Below are 17,087 nucleotides of genomic sequence, written 5' to 3' on the forward strand. Positions count from 1 at the left end.
CCCTGAGGCGCCCTCTCACAGTAACGGTCACTGCGCCAGACCGCCCTCCAGCGGCGGCCCGCCCGCCCTCCCGCCGGCAATGATTGACAGCTGCGTCCTTGAGCTCCTCCAATCGCAGTGGCGAACGAGGATCCCGACCTCTTCTGAGCCCGCCCACCGAGGGGCGGCGAGGCCAATCAGCGCCTCCGGCCAGGCTCCTCCTTTCCGGCCGTCTCCATGGCAGCGGGGGCGGGAGGGGGGGAGGCTGAGGCGTCGTGGACACCATGGTGGGTGGTTGCTTCCCTTTGAGAAGCCGGCGAGGCTGAAGGTAACCGAGGTCCGCCTATTTATTTATGTCCAATTCCTGACTTCTTCTCCTTTATCCTACACAATGGTACATTCCGACGGGCTGGTCGGTTCCTCCCCCCCTTCCCTGCGTTTCCCAATGGTAGGGCTAAGGGCGGCTCCTGCCTGCCCCTTGGAGGGACCGCGCTCTGCCCGCTCCTCCCGCTCCCACTCGGGGACTCCCGGATTTGGGGTGCAGCACTTCTGCCTCCCTTCCTCTGACTCCCCTCGGCCAGAGCTGCCTCCCACGGGCTTCCTGCGAGCCAGAGTGGGAGCCTGGAGCTGCGGGCGGTGCCGGTGTCCCGCCTTGGCAGCCGCCCGGTGTGAGGCGATTGCCCCGTGATGCTGCGGGTGGAGGATGCTCACGCTGGGTGCTTGTTTATTGATACTTTTTGTAAGCTGCCCGAGCTTTAGTTTCCCCTCTTAGCAGTAAAGGCTTTGCCTGAACCAGCAGGTATCTCTCCTGGTCTAAAGAGCAGTGTGAAGCTCCCTGGGCAGGAGCATGGGAGCTCCCCAGCTAAGGGAGAGAGCACAGGGGGGGTCACACCCCTTGTTAAACTATGGAGAAGCATTAGCAGTGGGCCAACTGCATATAAATTATTTTCATAGTCTGCTGAAGCGTGAATCTCTAGAAAATTAAGTTTAAAAAGTGCTCGTGTAAATACCTTGGTTCAAAATTACATGCGATGCTCTTGAGAGAGAGGAGGTCTCTCCTAATATAATCCTAACTTGAGATCTTTTAGTTCTCCCACCCTTCAACATTGTAAACATATCTTGTTTTGTTTAATGTGACAGCAATGCAGTCACCTCCAAAGTGAAATAATATTAAGGCATATAAAACACTTCCAGCCCCGTGAAAAGTGCTGTTGGATCTTTATTTGCATGCAGTGAGCAGTTTATTTCATTCATATCTAAAAAAAATCAGATGTAAACAATTGAAGCTGTGTATTCCACCATGTATTCTGTTACAGTACTAAAAAGCTGAGCTCAGTAAGTTGCCATTTTAATTTTTCAAGCACTCAGAAATTAAACTGATGTAGTAGTTTAAGTTATTTAGTTTAATTATGCCATGCTTCCCATGAACAAGACGTTGTAAATGTGAAAGGTAGTTATAAACTATGTTTACAAGTATAACTTTGTGTTCAGACTAACATGACAGGAGCTAGAAATCACTAATGCACACAGTAATACACATTAGGCAAGCACATAGTTTGCATGTGCAGTTGTAAGCATCTGAAACTTAGGAAAACAATGCAAAATCTGAAACTTTTTTACCTTCTCTTATGAATTGTTAGAATGAAGAAAGATTTTCCTAAAACATAAGGTGAACATTAGTCGTGTGTTTGTATTCAAAGCATAATATTACAGTGTCTTGTGGTGAATATTAAATAGCTAAGCAGGTTTTGTGTAGGTAGCTGATACGTAAATATCACGCTTGCAACTTTTTAACACAGAGCTGTTTAATACTGAAAAGTTGGTGTTCGTGGATGTCTTTGTAAGATTTGAATTTCACTTGGTTTCTGTTTAATAGAGTGACAGAACAACTGAAAATGTCATCCTATTTGGCTCAGGAGATTCACCTTGCTAGAAGACATGAAGAAATGTAAGTAATTGTTTCAGTGCTGTGAAGCAGTTTTTGTGGAGGTCTTGGGAAACCTCCCTCACTGCACATGACCATCCTGTGGACTGTGAGTCCAGGCTCTGCTCAGAGTACCGTGGTGTTTCAAGAAGGGGTTGGTGTTCCAGGAGGTGGCACTCTTCCTTCATGAACTATTGGAATTAGCATCCTTGAAAGCCATTAAGGATATTCAGGTTGATGAGTTTTTGACTTCCAGTGGTGGTATTGGTTTAAGATCTCTAATGCTAACTTCTTGTCACTGTTAAATTCCTATTTGGGGGAGGGTAACTGGATTCTCTTGCTCTATGCCTCAATAATAGAATTGCTTCTTTGTTGCCCTGTAAACTCAGATTGTGAAGCAAACACAGTTAATAATTCAGAATTATTGACTTTTCATGTAACAACTAGTACTTGCCAGTGAGCAAGAGGGAGTACTGATAAGTCACCCCAGCCCACCCTGTCTTCCCTGTTCTGGGAGATTCAGTGCTTCCAAGCACCTTAGCATATGACGACTGCTGGTTTCAGTGTTACAGCTCCATACAAGCACAGCAGGTGGTGTCTGCCTGTACCTTTTCCCTCCCCCAGCACACCCACCCTACAGCCGGCTTAATTAGCCCCATAGTTTTGAGAAAACTGGGTAAGGTAAAAAGGTTATTTTCTAGCTCCTGAGCAAAATGTTCTGCCCACTTAGCAAAATGTTTTCCTTTGTAGACTGTCTCAGAGATTAGAGCTGCTACAGCAGATGGAGACTTATCTAGGAGACAAAAAGACTAAAAAGACATGGCAAACTCAAGCAGCTGATGCAGCTCATGAAAGGAATGCAGCACTTTTAAATGTAAGTTTCTGCAACTACCAGGAACTGTACTGAAATGTCACGGTTATGCAGCTTAGAGAATTTAAAAAAAAAAATGTTTCCCCTATAGTTATCATTTGAATTCTATATACAATTCCCTCTACTGGAACTCAACCAGAAGTATTAGGTGACAAGTCTTCATTATCTGATGGTATCACAACCTGTTTCCCATGTCCTTCTTATATGAGCCTTGTGGTGGCAGCTGCTACTGTCTTTTTTTTATCTCTTTTTCTTTTTTATTTTATTTTTTTTAAGTACATGTAGAGATGCAACACATGCTATTATGTGTCTGCCTAAGAGAGCTTAAAAGTCTGGCAAGAGTCAGAGCACCATTACACTCTGATTCAAGATATGGGAATATGTTTGGAAATGGATGCTGGCCAACCTATAAGGCTTTTATTCCAGGGTAGGAACTACTCTCCCACTATGGCTTCATGAAGTTGTAGAATAAGTTCTCAGTTTAATGTTGTTTTTTAAAGAGGTGTCGAGTGACTCCACGAATCTTACTTGCAAGTCTACAAGAGCAGTGTTTAGTGTATCTGTCTCTTCCTAGTGGTGATACTGTTAATAAATAGCTGTTCTACATACCTGTTGTCATATTTAAGTAAGATTTGTGTATCCTAGGTAAATTCACCAGGTTTTTGAGAATAGGCAATTAAAAGGATCTGGGTTGGATGGCAGGAAGGGGAATGCTGAAACCTCCAGCTTAGCATCTGAGTTTGAAGAGATTGCACTTGACTACTGATGTGAGAATGCTTTTGAAAATGTTTGTTGTTCAGGAAACACACCTCTTGTGCGTTTTCTTTAAACTCTGATTTATTAAGGGTCAATATTGCATGTATTGTGTTCACCAAAACAGTGAGTTTTACCCTATAAGATTACCCAGACAGATTAATTTACGTCACTAGAATTTTTTTTTTCTTCACATGGGACCTGCTTAAGGTTTAAAATGTTGACATTTCAGGTGGGTGTAATTCTGTTGGAAGCCCTTTTTGTATTTAAATAGAAGTTATGTTTCAGGGAGTGGCAGACAAGGCAGTTCATCAGAGATGCCTTCTTAACTGGTCTGTGAAAATGAAGGTTTTTCAGCTTGGCCTCTGGTAAATTGGGGCATTCTAAGCTGGAGCAATCAGTGCTGTTTGTAGTGGATATAGATAAATGTAGGTGCTTCAGTGGGAGGCTGGGGAAAATTGGATGATTTGCTCATTTTTTCTATAGTTCGTTCTCCATTGATTTTGTAACTTCATTTATTACAACTCCTTTTTTCTATATACATTTTTAATATATTTTTACTTCATAAATATGTTTTTTTTATAAATTAGTTTTATTTTACAAATGCATTCTCAGTTTAGATATACAGGTGAACATAATAAATGCAGGTTATATTTCTGCATGCAGAAAGGTTGTAGTATTGGAAATCTTAACAATAGCTCAGACGTATACAGAGTGTAAATATTTTTGTAGTTAAACAGATATTTGCCATCTTCTGTCACATCCTCAAAATTGTTCTTTTCAAGTGTCAAAAATGTTGGTGTTTGTACGGAAAAAAGCAAAAACATATGTATCAAAACAAATTCTGTTGCAGGATAAAGTAGCATAAATCAGTTTAAATCTATTAATTTTATACTAGTTTTAACAGGCATGCACTCCTGCAGATGCTTTCTGATAACAGAAGAAAACAGGAAAAAAAAAATCTATGCAGAATAATATATGAGAAGCTTGAAAACAAGACTGATTAATGTGCCAGCTTCAGAATATTGTTCCTGATACCAGGCACTGTACATTTCACAGTTACCATGTGGAGAGTTGTTGATTTGGCCTACTCAAAAATACATGGACATGATGAAGTGTTATTTTTTTATTTGCATTTCTGTTTTTCTGCGTGTAAGCAAAATCAGTTGTTTTCAGTGTGTGATCATAGCAAAAGACATTTTCCTTTCTCTGTGCTAGTTGATATTTATGCACAGGAAGGCATTTCAGAATTAATTCTAATCAGTAGGAAGCAAGGAGCTAAACATTTTTTTTTAATTGAAATTTTAACATTTTAAGCACTTGTTCAGCATTTTAACATAATTATGGGTATATTCCTTAATGCCTTTAGAGGAAGACTGCAGATTAGGGAAATATGTGTCATTTGGTACTTATGTAATGTTGTCGTAATAAAAGCAGAAATTAGACTAGTATTTATAATCTAATTTATGACATTTGTCAGTAGTATTTCTTGTGTTTAGAAATATGTATTACTGTGCAACAGCTTGTAACATGAAATAGAAAATAAAGAATATGCTATATAGTAGTTAGTATTTGGAAGGTTAGGCCAAATTTTCTTTCCTTCACAGGCATGTAATACAGTTATTTAAGGGGGATTCTGCCAGTCTGATATCAATATAAGTGACAGATAAATTTGGTCCCTTAAAAGTGATGCATGTGTCAGGCGTTGCATTTTACCTCTGGGGAAGGGTCTTGAATTGTTTTTGTTCCAATCCTTGTGGTTTTAGGGAAAGAATTGTAAGATGCTCTCTTTTTTTAGCACTGCTGCATACTAGATTTGCTGTTTTTCCAAATAAGTTTACATCATGGATGCATTTATTTTTATATTGATGATGGGGATTTCTTTATCTTACAAAGCTTACTAGTTGTGTGGACACATAAAAAGTGCTATCTAATCTTTTAGTAGTTCCAGTTATTTTCTAAAGCATACTACACCTTCCAGCAAAAATTTCTTTCACTGTCTGTCATTAAATCAGTATTCTGAATGACAATAGACTGCACAACATACAAACTAGAGTGAGCAACAAAAAGACACATCCAATATCCAGGCTATGCCAAAGTGACCTTCTCTACTGAACATATATGCACAACTGCTCTCTCCTTTCTTGCCTGAAAGACATTCATTTCCTCTGACCATAAACATTTCAATGACTTCAAGGAGTATATAAAGAAATAATGAACTTGACTGATATTCTTCCTTCCTGTGAAAATTCCTACAGGAATTGGGAAGAAGGGATCAGAAAGGAGGAGAATCCTGTGGAAGAATATGAAACTAACGTTACTGGTTGATCCTGCTTTCAGTGGGGTGATAACTTCTCTAGGCTTGGTCTGAGACCAAGCTATGAGCATTTCTTTGTGCTGTAGTGTACCTGTTCTAAGTACATAAAACAGAGAAATGCCTTGCTTAGGTTTAAGTCTGTTGTCCTCTGTTATTTTGACATTGTGACTACAAATGGCTTCCTTCTTTGCTCATATTCCCCCTTTATGTTTATCCCTGTTAGTCTTTTCTCACCTGAAAAAAGTGCAGCCACTTGCTTCTTCCGAGGATTTGGGTAAATCTGAGATTGAGTTCACTCTTTTTCAGACATCTTATAGGTTCCTACAAGGGTATGCACTGCACTGTAGAAAAGGGAGAACAGTTTGGCTTGCATTTGGGTTTCTAATTAGGAACAAGAGTACACTCATGCTGTAAAAGGAATTTATGAAATAAAATAAGATGAATGCTGTAATCTGAATGAACTGAGTGTATTGCTAAGTTGAACTTCAGCTGACAGCAAGGCTGGTTTTTTGCTTTTATTAACCAGCCTCTGCTGAATTTGAGTCATATTTTTCAAACTAGACTTGAGTTGAGCACTGTTCTCTTACTGATGGGTTCAGCTTGGCTATTATTCAATAGGAGTAATCATGTTTGGTCTCTCTTGTGGATAAGCTCCTCCAGAATCTCACTCTTCTTTTCAACAGCAATGGTGGTGAATATTTGGGAAGTCCCTTTGGGGAATTTCCTCTCTCATTTAGTTTTTCTGTTGTACTCTTCACACCCGCTCTCTGCTCCCAACTCTGCCATCTGCTATACTTTCTTTCCCCCTCCACTCTGTTCAGCTTTGGCTTCTTCACACCCCACTCCCACGTCCCTTTCTGTCTCTCTTCATCTGCCCACCCCTCAATCTCTTCAATGTTTGGGTATGGAACTAAACCCACAAGAATGGGTCAGAACTTAAAAGGGGAGGGCAGTTAGTTTGGGAGGGGGGGGGGATGTTTTGATTTGTTTATTGCTGTTGGGTTTTTTTGTTGTTCCTTTATTTTTTTAGAGATTTATTTAGGCCTTTGTGAATCCAGCACACATCCACTGGACAAGCAGAAACCCAAATACTAATTTTTTTTTTTTTTTTTTTTTTTTGTTAGAAAGCTATGTGAGGTGCATTGTCATCCAAGTTTGTCTGGTGAACAGCTTGCTGCAGCTCTACATTTTTGTGCACATGTTATGCATGCATATTAGCAAGTCATCTTTGTCTTGAGGAGTAAAGATCTTGCACATAATTTGCCTACTTTACAGTTACAGTAACTAGAATACGTACTTCAGGCTTCGTGCAGCACAGAGAAAACCATTCTGTTCCACTCATTCTTTTTAAGTTTTAGAGAACAGAATTTAACTGTAATATACCCTGGTGTCCAGAAAGCATAATGGTGTTTTTTATAAAAACAGTCCTGTGTGGTCATGAAATTTATTCCTGTGTAAAAAAGGTACAGCAAAAATACTTAGAAACTATAGGATGTTTGTCTGACTTGTACAAGCTGGATTTCAGAATGGATTTCAGAATCTAAAGATTTGAACTTCAATGTCATTATTTGAATGGTGTTTACCTGTAATGAGATAATTAAATGTCTTTATGTGAGTGTGTTTTCCTTTTAATGTTCCCCATTGTTTGTTTTTAAAATGTATTTTGCCTGTGTTTTAGGATATAGAAGCAGCAGAAAAAAAGCTGCAAGAAAGAATGTATTTACTTCCACATCCTGATACTGTTAAGTTAGAAGTAAGTCCTAGAACTCTGTCTTTTTATTTGCTGTTTACCAAATATTTTGCTATTTTTCCTCCCTGAAGCATGTTCTTAAAGTGAAAATAATTGATTTTAAAATCCAGTGACTGGTATAGCCAAAGGCCTGTGTACAGTGTAGCAAGCTGAACCTAAATTCTGGGGCAAGGTCCCTAGGTTCTGGAGCATTCTGGTGGAAATATTTAGCAGCTTCCAGATCTATACAAATTTCTATTTAAAAATTAAGTCAAATATAAAAATCAATATTCTGAATATCAGAAAAATTATTGTGGTTATGTCAGAGCTATTTATTTTGGTCTACATGGTCATCCCATTTTCACTTTGCTATAAATTGTCATATTTACATTTAAGCGTCATCAGTTTATTAGCATGAACAGAGAAATTTTGACTTCATAGTTATTTTGTGGTTGTGTGGGAGCTTATGAAAGGTACTGCTAATTCAGGAGCACTCGAATTTTGCTTCTCAACCCGTAGTCCTAAAATATAACTCAAAGATAAACCTTTTGAACTGCAAGTCATGCTGAGAACTAAGTATTATCCTGATACAATGTACCAAGTTCTGTTCCCTGGTCTCCAGCCTGTTTTATCACGATTGTGCAGCAATGAAGGAATGACTGGAACAATCCTGACACAGGAATTGGAGCACAGCTCATCCTGATGCAAACTCAGCATCTTACCCACAGGGCCACTGACTCCCACTTGTGTTTCTTGCACCAGTGGTTTGTGGGTTCTTCCTTGCCTGGTGGCTCCATTTCCACAGGCACAGTAGGTGCTGTCAGAGGAGGGGAAAGGTGTAGATTTTAGATGTGTCAGTCGGTGGAGAGAGGTGTATTTTACCTCAGTTTCACCCCTGCTGGTCAAGCATTGTCATGCTTAGGCTGTTACATAAATGAGGCATCACTTGTGGTTACTGTTAAAAGTTTTTGTTGGTCTTGAATGATGTAAAGAGCCTGCTTCTGTCACTGTGACAGGATGCACACTGTGTCCATTTTTTTTTTTTCCTTAGGTAAAAAGAGTACTTCTGTTTTTTCCTGGATACCTGTACATCTTGAATAATACTAAGAAAAATTACAGGCTACTAATGAACTTACTTTGTTTGTATCCAGAAGTAGTTTTAGATTGTAGAGGACTGTCAAGGCTACCTCCAGGGTTGTCTGGGTCAGTTTTGGACTGCTACTCCCTCTGTCCTGTGTTAGGTGGTAAGATGCTTGTGGCATCCAGGGCAAAGTCTGCCCAAACTGGAGAATGCAGAGCAATTGCTTATGGCTGCAGAAATGTCTACTCTCTGCAGCAGAGAGCAATTCTGGTTGAATTTTAGGGAGAACAGAGTTACCATTTGAAGGAAAAGATCCTGGTTCAGCCTTTTTTATACTTCTAGGGAAAAGTGCTATAAATAGTCCAAAAAGAAAACTTTCTTTCATGGTACAAAATTCTTTTGCATGCTTTGTTCCAAAATGCTTCTGAGCATATTTCACTCAGCCATATATGTGTCTGTATTAATATACTTTGAAAGTTATGGCTATAATGGATCCCCAGCTTGCTAAGTTGGAGTAGTTTTGTGTGACAGCACATATGCTTGTCAAAAAAGATTCTTTGAGTAAATCTGTTGAAGAAAATATTTTTGTAAATCTGCAAGAGCCATAGTTATATCCAAGTTACATGTGAGGATCAAAATGATTAGCCAGGAATCTAATACTCTGCAGGGAGATGTTCAGTTTTGTGGCATGCTGCTTCTACATTATGTGCTTAGGCAAGTAAAGAAAAAAAACCTCAATACATATGTACCATAAATGTTTTCAATTGGAAAATTTATTTTTTCTGAATAGACCTCAATGTCTGGAAATACACTGGTGGATGGATTAAAGTCTTGGCTTAATACAGCTCTTTGGTAATAGTGAGGACAAAAAAGGGAAAAAAAGAAGTTGTATGTGACACTTCAAAATCCTACAAACACCAAAGTTATTCATAGGCTTCCAACACAAAAATGATGTGTCTGTAATACAGATAAAACAAAAGTTAAATATTTTCCTTAGGGGCACAGTAATGCAAAGGAATGGTAAGATAATCCAGTGTTTTTCCTAGACCACAAATGAATATGCAGCTTTCTTTTTTTTCCCCATTCGGGATACAAATACTGGAGCCAATTACTTCATCAGTGGTGTGGTATATATATAAATTTTATATATATATATTGTGGGCTACAATACTGCAAGCTTTTCTAGTATAACCAATTTACACTTTTTGTGTATAACATTAAACATTTTTTTCCACTTCAAATTTAAATTGCACTAACACATTTAAACATAAAACCTGCTTTTGGAAAAGTTTATAATCACAGAAAATATTTTATTAGCAGTACTGTGAGGGTCTAAACTAATCCGTTGCTTACCACAAGAGGGCACATTCAGTCACGTCACGGTTCATGCTGCAGAAAGAAATCTTTCCAGGCTGGTACTTTGTATCATGCAGGAGATTTAATTTCATGTGTAAGTATGTTGTTCTTTTCTGTTATTGCTTAACTCATAAGGCAGTATTTAATAATACATTGCATATCTGTATTGGTTTTAAACATGCTGACACAGATTTTGAAATTAAGTTTATTTTTTCTTATACTTTTCTCAGACTCTTTATTGGGCATCAATAAAAGAATCTCTTCCCAAGTGGGAACAGTTTCTTTTAGGAAGAGCCGAAGTTCCTGTTGGTTTTGGGAGAATGAAAACTACAAAACAGAACATGAGCTACCCAGAAGATTCACAAAAATAAATATTTCAGTTTAATTTTGTTTTGTAATTTATGGCTTAAGCAGACAATGTCATCCAGATCAGACAACAGAATATCACATCATTAAATTGTAATGTAAATCATTCAGATTCAAATGAGCTAGATTGGATAATTTGCTTCCATTGTCATATTGTGTACAATTCTTTATTATTATTCTATAGTAGAAAACCAGTTCTTAAAGGGGCTTTTAGGATCAAAAGTGAGAAACACTGGTATATAGAAATGCACCAAAGCAATTGCTTTTCCAATATGAGAGTTCTAGGTTATTTTTGGTCATCTGCTTTTGCATATGAGAAGACAGATCCCTGCATTATTTTTCCTCACTGCAGTCACCTGTGCTGTATGTCTCTGTGGCTGGGGGAAAAAGGAGGAATTTGCCATTAACAGGAAAGGCAGACTGTTTGCACCAGACAGAGTAGCCTTGGTTTAGCACCAGAAATCAGTGTGAAAACCTTCATGAAAGCACTTGTAGGAGGAACACATTGAATTTCTGCATCTTGCTTTCCCTGATTTTTATCATTGCCATTTTCATTGCTCCTACACCTCGGTCCAGTAACCACTGTTTCTGAAAGAAAAAGTAAACAAATCTCTGGGGGGTTTTGCTACTTCTAGGCTGCTCAGTGCTGTTTTCCTGGTGGTGACATAATCTACAAGTGAGAACTTTTGCTTAGGCATGAGGAGTTTGAAAGAAGCAAGCTGAAAGGTAGCTGGCAGTGGGTGCTCAAGAACCCACCATATATAGAAGTTGAGGAAATAATATATTCATTTTCAGCCATTGAACAGCTCCTCAGCTTCCTCCTACAGGGGTGCTGTGTCAGTGGGCTAACTCAGTTATGAAAATTTCACTGCTCTGGCACAGTGCTTTTTAAAGTACCAGTTCAGTGGAATTCAAAGTGTGGGACTTGGCCTGCAAAATTTCATCCTTCCTAAGTCAGAGCCCTAGAAAAAAAAATTAATTTTTTTTCTTTTTTTTTTTCTTCTTTTAAGTAAGGCCCCAGACTTTAGTTATTTTATTGTTAAAATTTAATCTCATATGCAACAGCATACTTCCACCCCCAACATGAAAATAGGAGGAAAAAATTTTACTTCTGACAGTGTTTGAGCATGTGAAAATGTGAGGATTACAAATTTTGCCAGGCTACTAGAGAACTGATCTTTGCATTTCCATGCTACAGAGAGAGATTTTTTAAAATAATTAGGGACGTTTCAGTTACTTTGTTTGAAATGGAGGTACTTTCTAGCAACATTTCTCATAAATGTCACTCTTTTGGATCTGTGTGCTAAAAATCTTGTGTTCTTTAGTTAATTAAACATAGTTAAGTTATTCACTGATTAGCTGTGGTGGGGAGTTTATGTCCAGTCAGAACTAGAGAGCTAATTTCTACCTGAAAGCTACAGAAGTCTGGGTAGTATCTAAGGACCAGCATTTGCAGATACAGTTCTCTGTAAAACTAAGCATGTAGTTTTGTCTGAATTTAAATTATCTGAAGAATCACTGATGCAATAAAATCAAAATGTCAGCTGCATTTTAAAAATGTACGTTTTGAACAGGAATATTAAGAGTTCAGTTAAAACTTTTTCTATTGAAGGGTCCATTAAACTGATAAGTTTTTACAGAAACTGCCATCTTAGAAATATCCTGTTGAGTGGGTGTTGGTGTTTGTAACAATAACGTTGTTTTCATAATATGTGATGGCAGATTAGCACGCTTCTCTGCAGTGTTGTTAACAGTTGTAATTAAGGAATAAACAGTAAAGGGTGTCAGTCCGATGACAATTTCATCTATAGTGTCACAATACAAAATGTCACAAAATATTAGAACTGTTATATAACTACAAAAATATCAAATTAGGCTTTCATCTTACACGCACAGAGCTTTAAAAAAAAAAAAAAAAAAAAAAAAAAGCAAAGAAAAAAAACCTGGCATAGAGACCATTGCAATTTTATACCTACTCAGTGTTCTGTCACAAAGACAAGTTGGTAATATTTTCTTCTGTAAGATCACAATGTGTGTCTCAATCTGATTTAGCAGGAATGTGTATGGTTCTTAGAACTGCAGAGCTTTAATTTAGAAAGCAAATAATTGGAACCAGTTGAGCAGACAAGAAGGGAAAAGCTATTACACATGATACCCAGAATGAAGGGATGGGTGAACACTTAGTTGCCAACAAAGACTAGGATTCATCCTGGTCTTTGCATCCAAAGGGAAATCACTTAAACTAAAAACTGGGCCCCTAAGTAGTTTGTACATCAATAATCTGGGTCTTTATCTCTTTGGACTCCGCCTAAACACTGGGACACAATGCAGATGCTCACCATCTCCTTGTCCCTTTTGATTTCTCATGGAAGGAAGGGAGAATGTGTGGACTATGAGGGCTTGGCAGCTGGATGGGTGAGGATGTTGTGAAAGGCACCTGCAGGCAGTGTCATTGCAGTTTTTGTGCTGCAAGTTAACTGCTCAGCCACTGTGTTTCTGATTATTTTGTTACCAGGCAAAAAAAAAGGATAAATATTAAACGATCCTATCTTCAAAAAGGAAATTACTCTTGCTTTCTGCAGCATAACTTTAGAAGCAATAGGACAAGTAGTGCATGGAAAACTACATAGGAACACATCCAGAAAATGATGAAATTACAGAGTAACATTTAAAGCAGGAATGTGTATAGGTGACTGATCTCATGGTGTTGATCTGTGGTCTGATAGGAATAAATGCAGTTGTATGTGACTGTGAAGCAGCCCAGGGGCAAGTGGGGCACACAGCAGGGACACTCAGGTACAGGAGTGAGTGCTTCCTGATTTGGCACAGACCTTGGGACAAACAGTGGCAAGGAACATAATGACATGGTATCTCTTGTTAGATTTGTTGAGTGCACAGTTTAATTTACTATGTCTGAGCTAGCTTGCCACTTGCCTTTCTGTAGATAAAGATTTGAGAAAGCAAATCTTCGTTCAATGTAAATGTGTTTAAAAAAAAATAATCTCCCAAACTGATGGTTCAAGGGCTTAGTATGGCCTTTAAATGAGATTTTGAATGCGTAGTCTTTACCAAGGCTGTTATTTCAAACATACGGATTGTATGTATTTATATGCCATCTTATCCCCAGCTTTCATATACAAAAAAATATTATATTTTGCGTTATATATGTCTGCTATGTAATTTCCTACCCATCTTGGGTAAGTGGGGCTTTTTTCCACAGAGCATAACCTGCTAATACGCATTTTTTTACTAACTTACTGCCTTTTGTGTTAAAATACATGTATACATAAGCTGCAATGGTCCTAAGAGCCTCTTGCTTCTTGTGATTTTCTGGTGGACAAGGGAAAGCAATCGAGAGAAGAGCAGGAAGGGTAGCTGAAGGTTTTGCCTGTTTGTAAGCAATTTTTTGAGTATCTTTCAAGAAATAATTAAACACCCTTTTTTAGGTTTGTGCACAGATGAGTAACCACAGTACTAACCCAGGAGCACAGCCTGTTCACCCATCTTCTTACCACTACCACCACATTCCCGAGCTTTTTACTTTCTCAGTTATTCTGGCTGTGGGGGCAGTAGCAGAAGGCATGTTAGTTTTCCCTAGGAAAAGAAATATCTTACTCCGCAAAATCTTTCTCAAGCCTCTGAATTTCATTTGAGAGTACATATGAAATAATAAGAAAGTTTAGACACATGATATTTGACACTACGATATCCTCTCGATTAAATTTTTTCAGGGTCACGGTTTCACAGACACTGGGAGCTGGATTTTAGGCTGAGTTTATAGTTCTTAATTCACTTGGAGCAAGTCAGGGATGTAGATGCTCAGTTTGAACTTGTTGGTACTGGAAAACGGGAAAACCAAATTTGAAATGGAATGTACTTGAAGAGGTTACATCTGAAAGAAAACATTATTTACTCCATAATGGTAATTTTCATAATATTTTAATAATTGTGTTCAGATATAACTTGACCTTAAATATCACCCAAAATGCAAGCTGTTTTAACATATTTGTAATGCTAGAGTAGTCTTCATTACAGTAATATTCTGTTTGCTTGAGAATTATAATCCATTAGTATCATGTGTTGCAGTTGAAATAAAGCTTTGATCCTGTAGTCACTGTCTTTTGGATTTCTGTCTTATTGTTTCTACAAGTTGGATGTAGATTGGTGTCTGCTCCAGCCAAGTGTGGGGACAGTGAGTACACTAGTGATGAACACTTTGCTTGGCTATGCTGCTTATTTACCTCAGTTTTCCTCTGACACTGAGCTGAAATATTAATCTGCTGAATGAAAATCAGCATCTCTGAAGTGTAGTGCTGAAAAATCCAAATGTAGTGAATCCCACATCGATTATTTGCACTCTTCCTGTTGCTTCACCATAACCGTGTGCCAGATTACTTCATATATGTGATCACTGGCGAGATATGGATAGAAATACTTAAACCCTGGCAAAGGAAATAGGTGGAAAAAAAATAACCCGTTTCTTCAGTGCACCCTCCTGCTGCGTGAAGCTCTTTGTCTTTGCCATAAACAGGGTGGTTTAATTTGGGAGTTAGCTACTGCTTTTACACGCAGCTGAAACTGCTCTTGAAAAATGCCCTAAATTGTACCCGCTGTGTCTGTCGTCTTCCAGTTGTAGCTATTTCATTCGAGTTACTTTGCATTCGTTTGGTTTCAACGCATACAGATGAGAAGTAAGCTCGCTTCTTCCCATGAGTTTTATCACTAGTGGTGATGATCTTAAAAATAAACGTGTGGTGTTCTTTCTCCTTACTCTCAGTCGTATCACCTACCAGAAAGCCCTAATAGGCAACAAAACAGTGTGAGACGGTATTTACATCACACTTTTGAAACAGAATCAAGCAGGGCCAGCTGCCGTAAGATTATTTTACAAATATATTGCAAATTAATAAAGGGGGGGGGGGGAGAGGAAATTGCCGTCCTTTAAGAAATTACGGTCTTCTTGGCTAATTACATAGCTTGAAGCCGTAGTAAATTAGTACCTGCCTCACAGCGGTGTCGCGAAGCGCATTTTTGGTTTCCAGACTTGCCTTTCTTTAGCCATTTAGTTTGTATATGTTCCTAATAGCTTCATTCACGGTGCTTTTAACTGTTGCTCAACAAAAGCTTCCGGAGGATAATTTGCTGAAGCGAACCACACGCCTGCAGCTTTGTTAAGCGCCACCTAACCTGCGCGCTCCCCCCGCGGCTGCGCTCCTCTGCGCGCCGGAGCTGCGCGGAGCCCGCCCGAGGCTGCTCCGAGATGAGGAAATCCCAAACCAAGCGGCTGTGTGTACGGACAGAAAGGAGGCGGAAGGGGGGAAAGTACATTTCTTTGTCGTTCTCCGGTGTGGAACGACACCCTGAGTGGGAGGACAAGGCGGGCGGGGGCTCCAGGGGCTGCGCATCGGCAAGAGACAAGCGCGGAGCAAGTGAAGGAGAAAGATGTTGCGTGTGTCCCCTTCTCACTGCACGGCGCCGAGATTCCCAGGGAAGCTCTGAGCAGCGAGCTTCATTCCTTTTAAACGTCCGTAATATTAAGAAGAGTAAGGGTGGAAAACGTATCGCTAAATCCACGGGGGAAAGGTTTGTATATGTGAACGAAACTGTCGCATTCCCCCCTCATCTGTGCAAGGTGCTTAAATTGAGCTTAAACAACTGCAGCCGCTTTACACTATTTCTCGGACGTTTATTTTTATTAAGTTTCCGGATACTTGGCTTTTTCCTCTATAATCAGCTTTCTTTACTGGATTCATTCAGTGATGCGATAATCCAATGTTGGTAATATCTCAATTCATTAACATAATGAATCAGAAGGAAGAGGCTGATTATAAATCAGAAAGCTTCTATTTATGTGAAATATCTTGGCAACTGACAGCAGTGAGGAAGACAGTAGAAGGACCATCAGTTTACAGGACTTTGGGAGCGCAATTGCAGGTCTCAGGTGCTCTCAGTGCTTGCGCCTTACCAAGGACAACCGTGCCCATGGCAGCGAGGCAGCGGAGCTGATTTGTGGACATACTTGCCTCCTGTGGCCTCGGTCTTTCTAAGTGATTCAAAAGGGCCCAACCCCGTTGTGTTTGGGTGAGGGTTTTGCTCCCCTTAGCGGAGCAGCGCTGAGGGATGGGACGGGGGCTGCTGCCGCCGCCCCCCTCCCTGCGCTGCCGGGACAGAGGCTCCTGACCAGCGCTGGGACCTTCCTGCTCGTATCGCCCACGGGCTGGGGCACGGGGTCCTTCGAAAGGCTCAGTGAGGAACCAGGGAAGGTTCAGTGCCCTGCCCTTTCTACCCCACCCCGGGCCAGACTGCTTTTAAATTTGGTCATCACTCTGCGTCTTCTGCAAATGCAGACGACGCCAAAGATACAAGTAATCATAAGAAAAATTCAAGTTTTGCGTTGTTTCAGGCTTATAAACTCTGAGACCAAGCTTTTTCTGCACTCCCTGTCTGACAGTGTTTTTGTCCCCATCCCCGCTGGGGACAATAAAGCTTTTCCGTGACTAAACACGGGAATCACTTTAAAGCAGATTTTTTACAGATTTTAAGATCACTGGTGACATGTAGCATCGCACTGAAGGGCTATCCGTGTTCCTTCAGCCGAGGGATGGGAGGGAGAAGAGCGGGCCGCGACTCTCGGTGCTATGTGGGTTCTCTGCAGTTTCACAGGGAAATGTAGAGTACTCCAAAACAGAGCACAGGAGTAAAAATACCTCA

The 17,087-nt window shown here is 39.7% G+C and overlaps 1 protein-coding gene across 3 annotated transcripts; it reads left to right on the forward strand.

The window, feature by feature from the left end:
• Positions 1 to 219: 219 nt before the first annotated feature.
• CEP15 (centrosomal protein 15) lies at positions 220 to 14,486 on the forward strand. 3 transcript variants are annotated; one of them, XM_071756194.1, is made up of 5 exons: positions 220 to 307; positions 1,856 to 1,927; positions 2,654 to 2,777; positions 7,523 to 7,597; positions 10,241 to 14,486. In XM_071756194.1, the coding sequence occupies exons 2-5, from the start codon at positions 1,875 to 1,877 to the stop codon at positions 10,379 to 10,381; spliced, it is 393 nt and encodes a 130-aa protein (XP_071612295.1). In that variant the 5' UTR covers positions 220 to 307; positions 1,856 to 1,874; the 3' UTR covers positions 10,382 to 14,486. The 3 variants fall into 3 exon arrangements, with proteins under 3 accessions (XP_071612295.1, XP_071612297.1, XP_071612296.1); XM_071756195.1 differs by having other exon boundaries at positions 237 to 316; XM_071756196.1 differs by lacking the exon at positions 7,523 to 7,597.
• Positions 14,487 to 17,087: the final 2,601 nt, after the last annotated feature.

The sequence above is a fragment of the Heliangelus exortis genome, chromosome 12, assembly GCF_036169615.1.
Source record: "Heliangelus exortis chromosome 12, bHelExo1.hap1, whole genome shotgun sequence".
Lineage (NCBI taxonomy): Eukaryota > Metazoa > Chordata > Aves > Apodiformes > Trochilidae > Heliangelus > Heliangelus exortis.

Coding starts and splice junctions, on each gene's coding strand:
- CEP15 (XM_071756194.1), top strand. CDS start 1,875: ATGTCATCCTATTTGGCTCAGGAGATTCACCTTGCTAGAAGACATGAA. Junction 1,928..2,653: donor GCTAGAAGACATGAAGAAAT/GTAAGTAATTGT, acceptor TTTCCTTTGTAG/ACTGTCTCAGAGATTAGAGC. Junction 7,598..10,240: donor CTGATACTGTTAAGTTAGAA/GTAAGTCCTAGA, acceptor TACTTTTCTCAG/ACTCTTTATTGGGCATCAAT.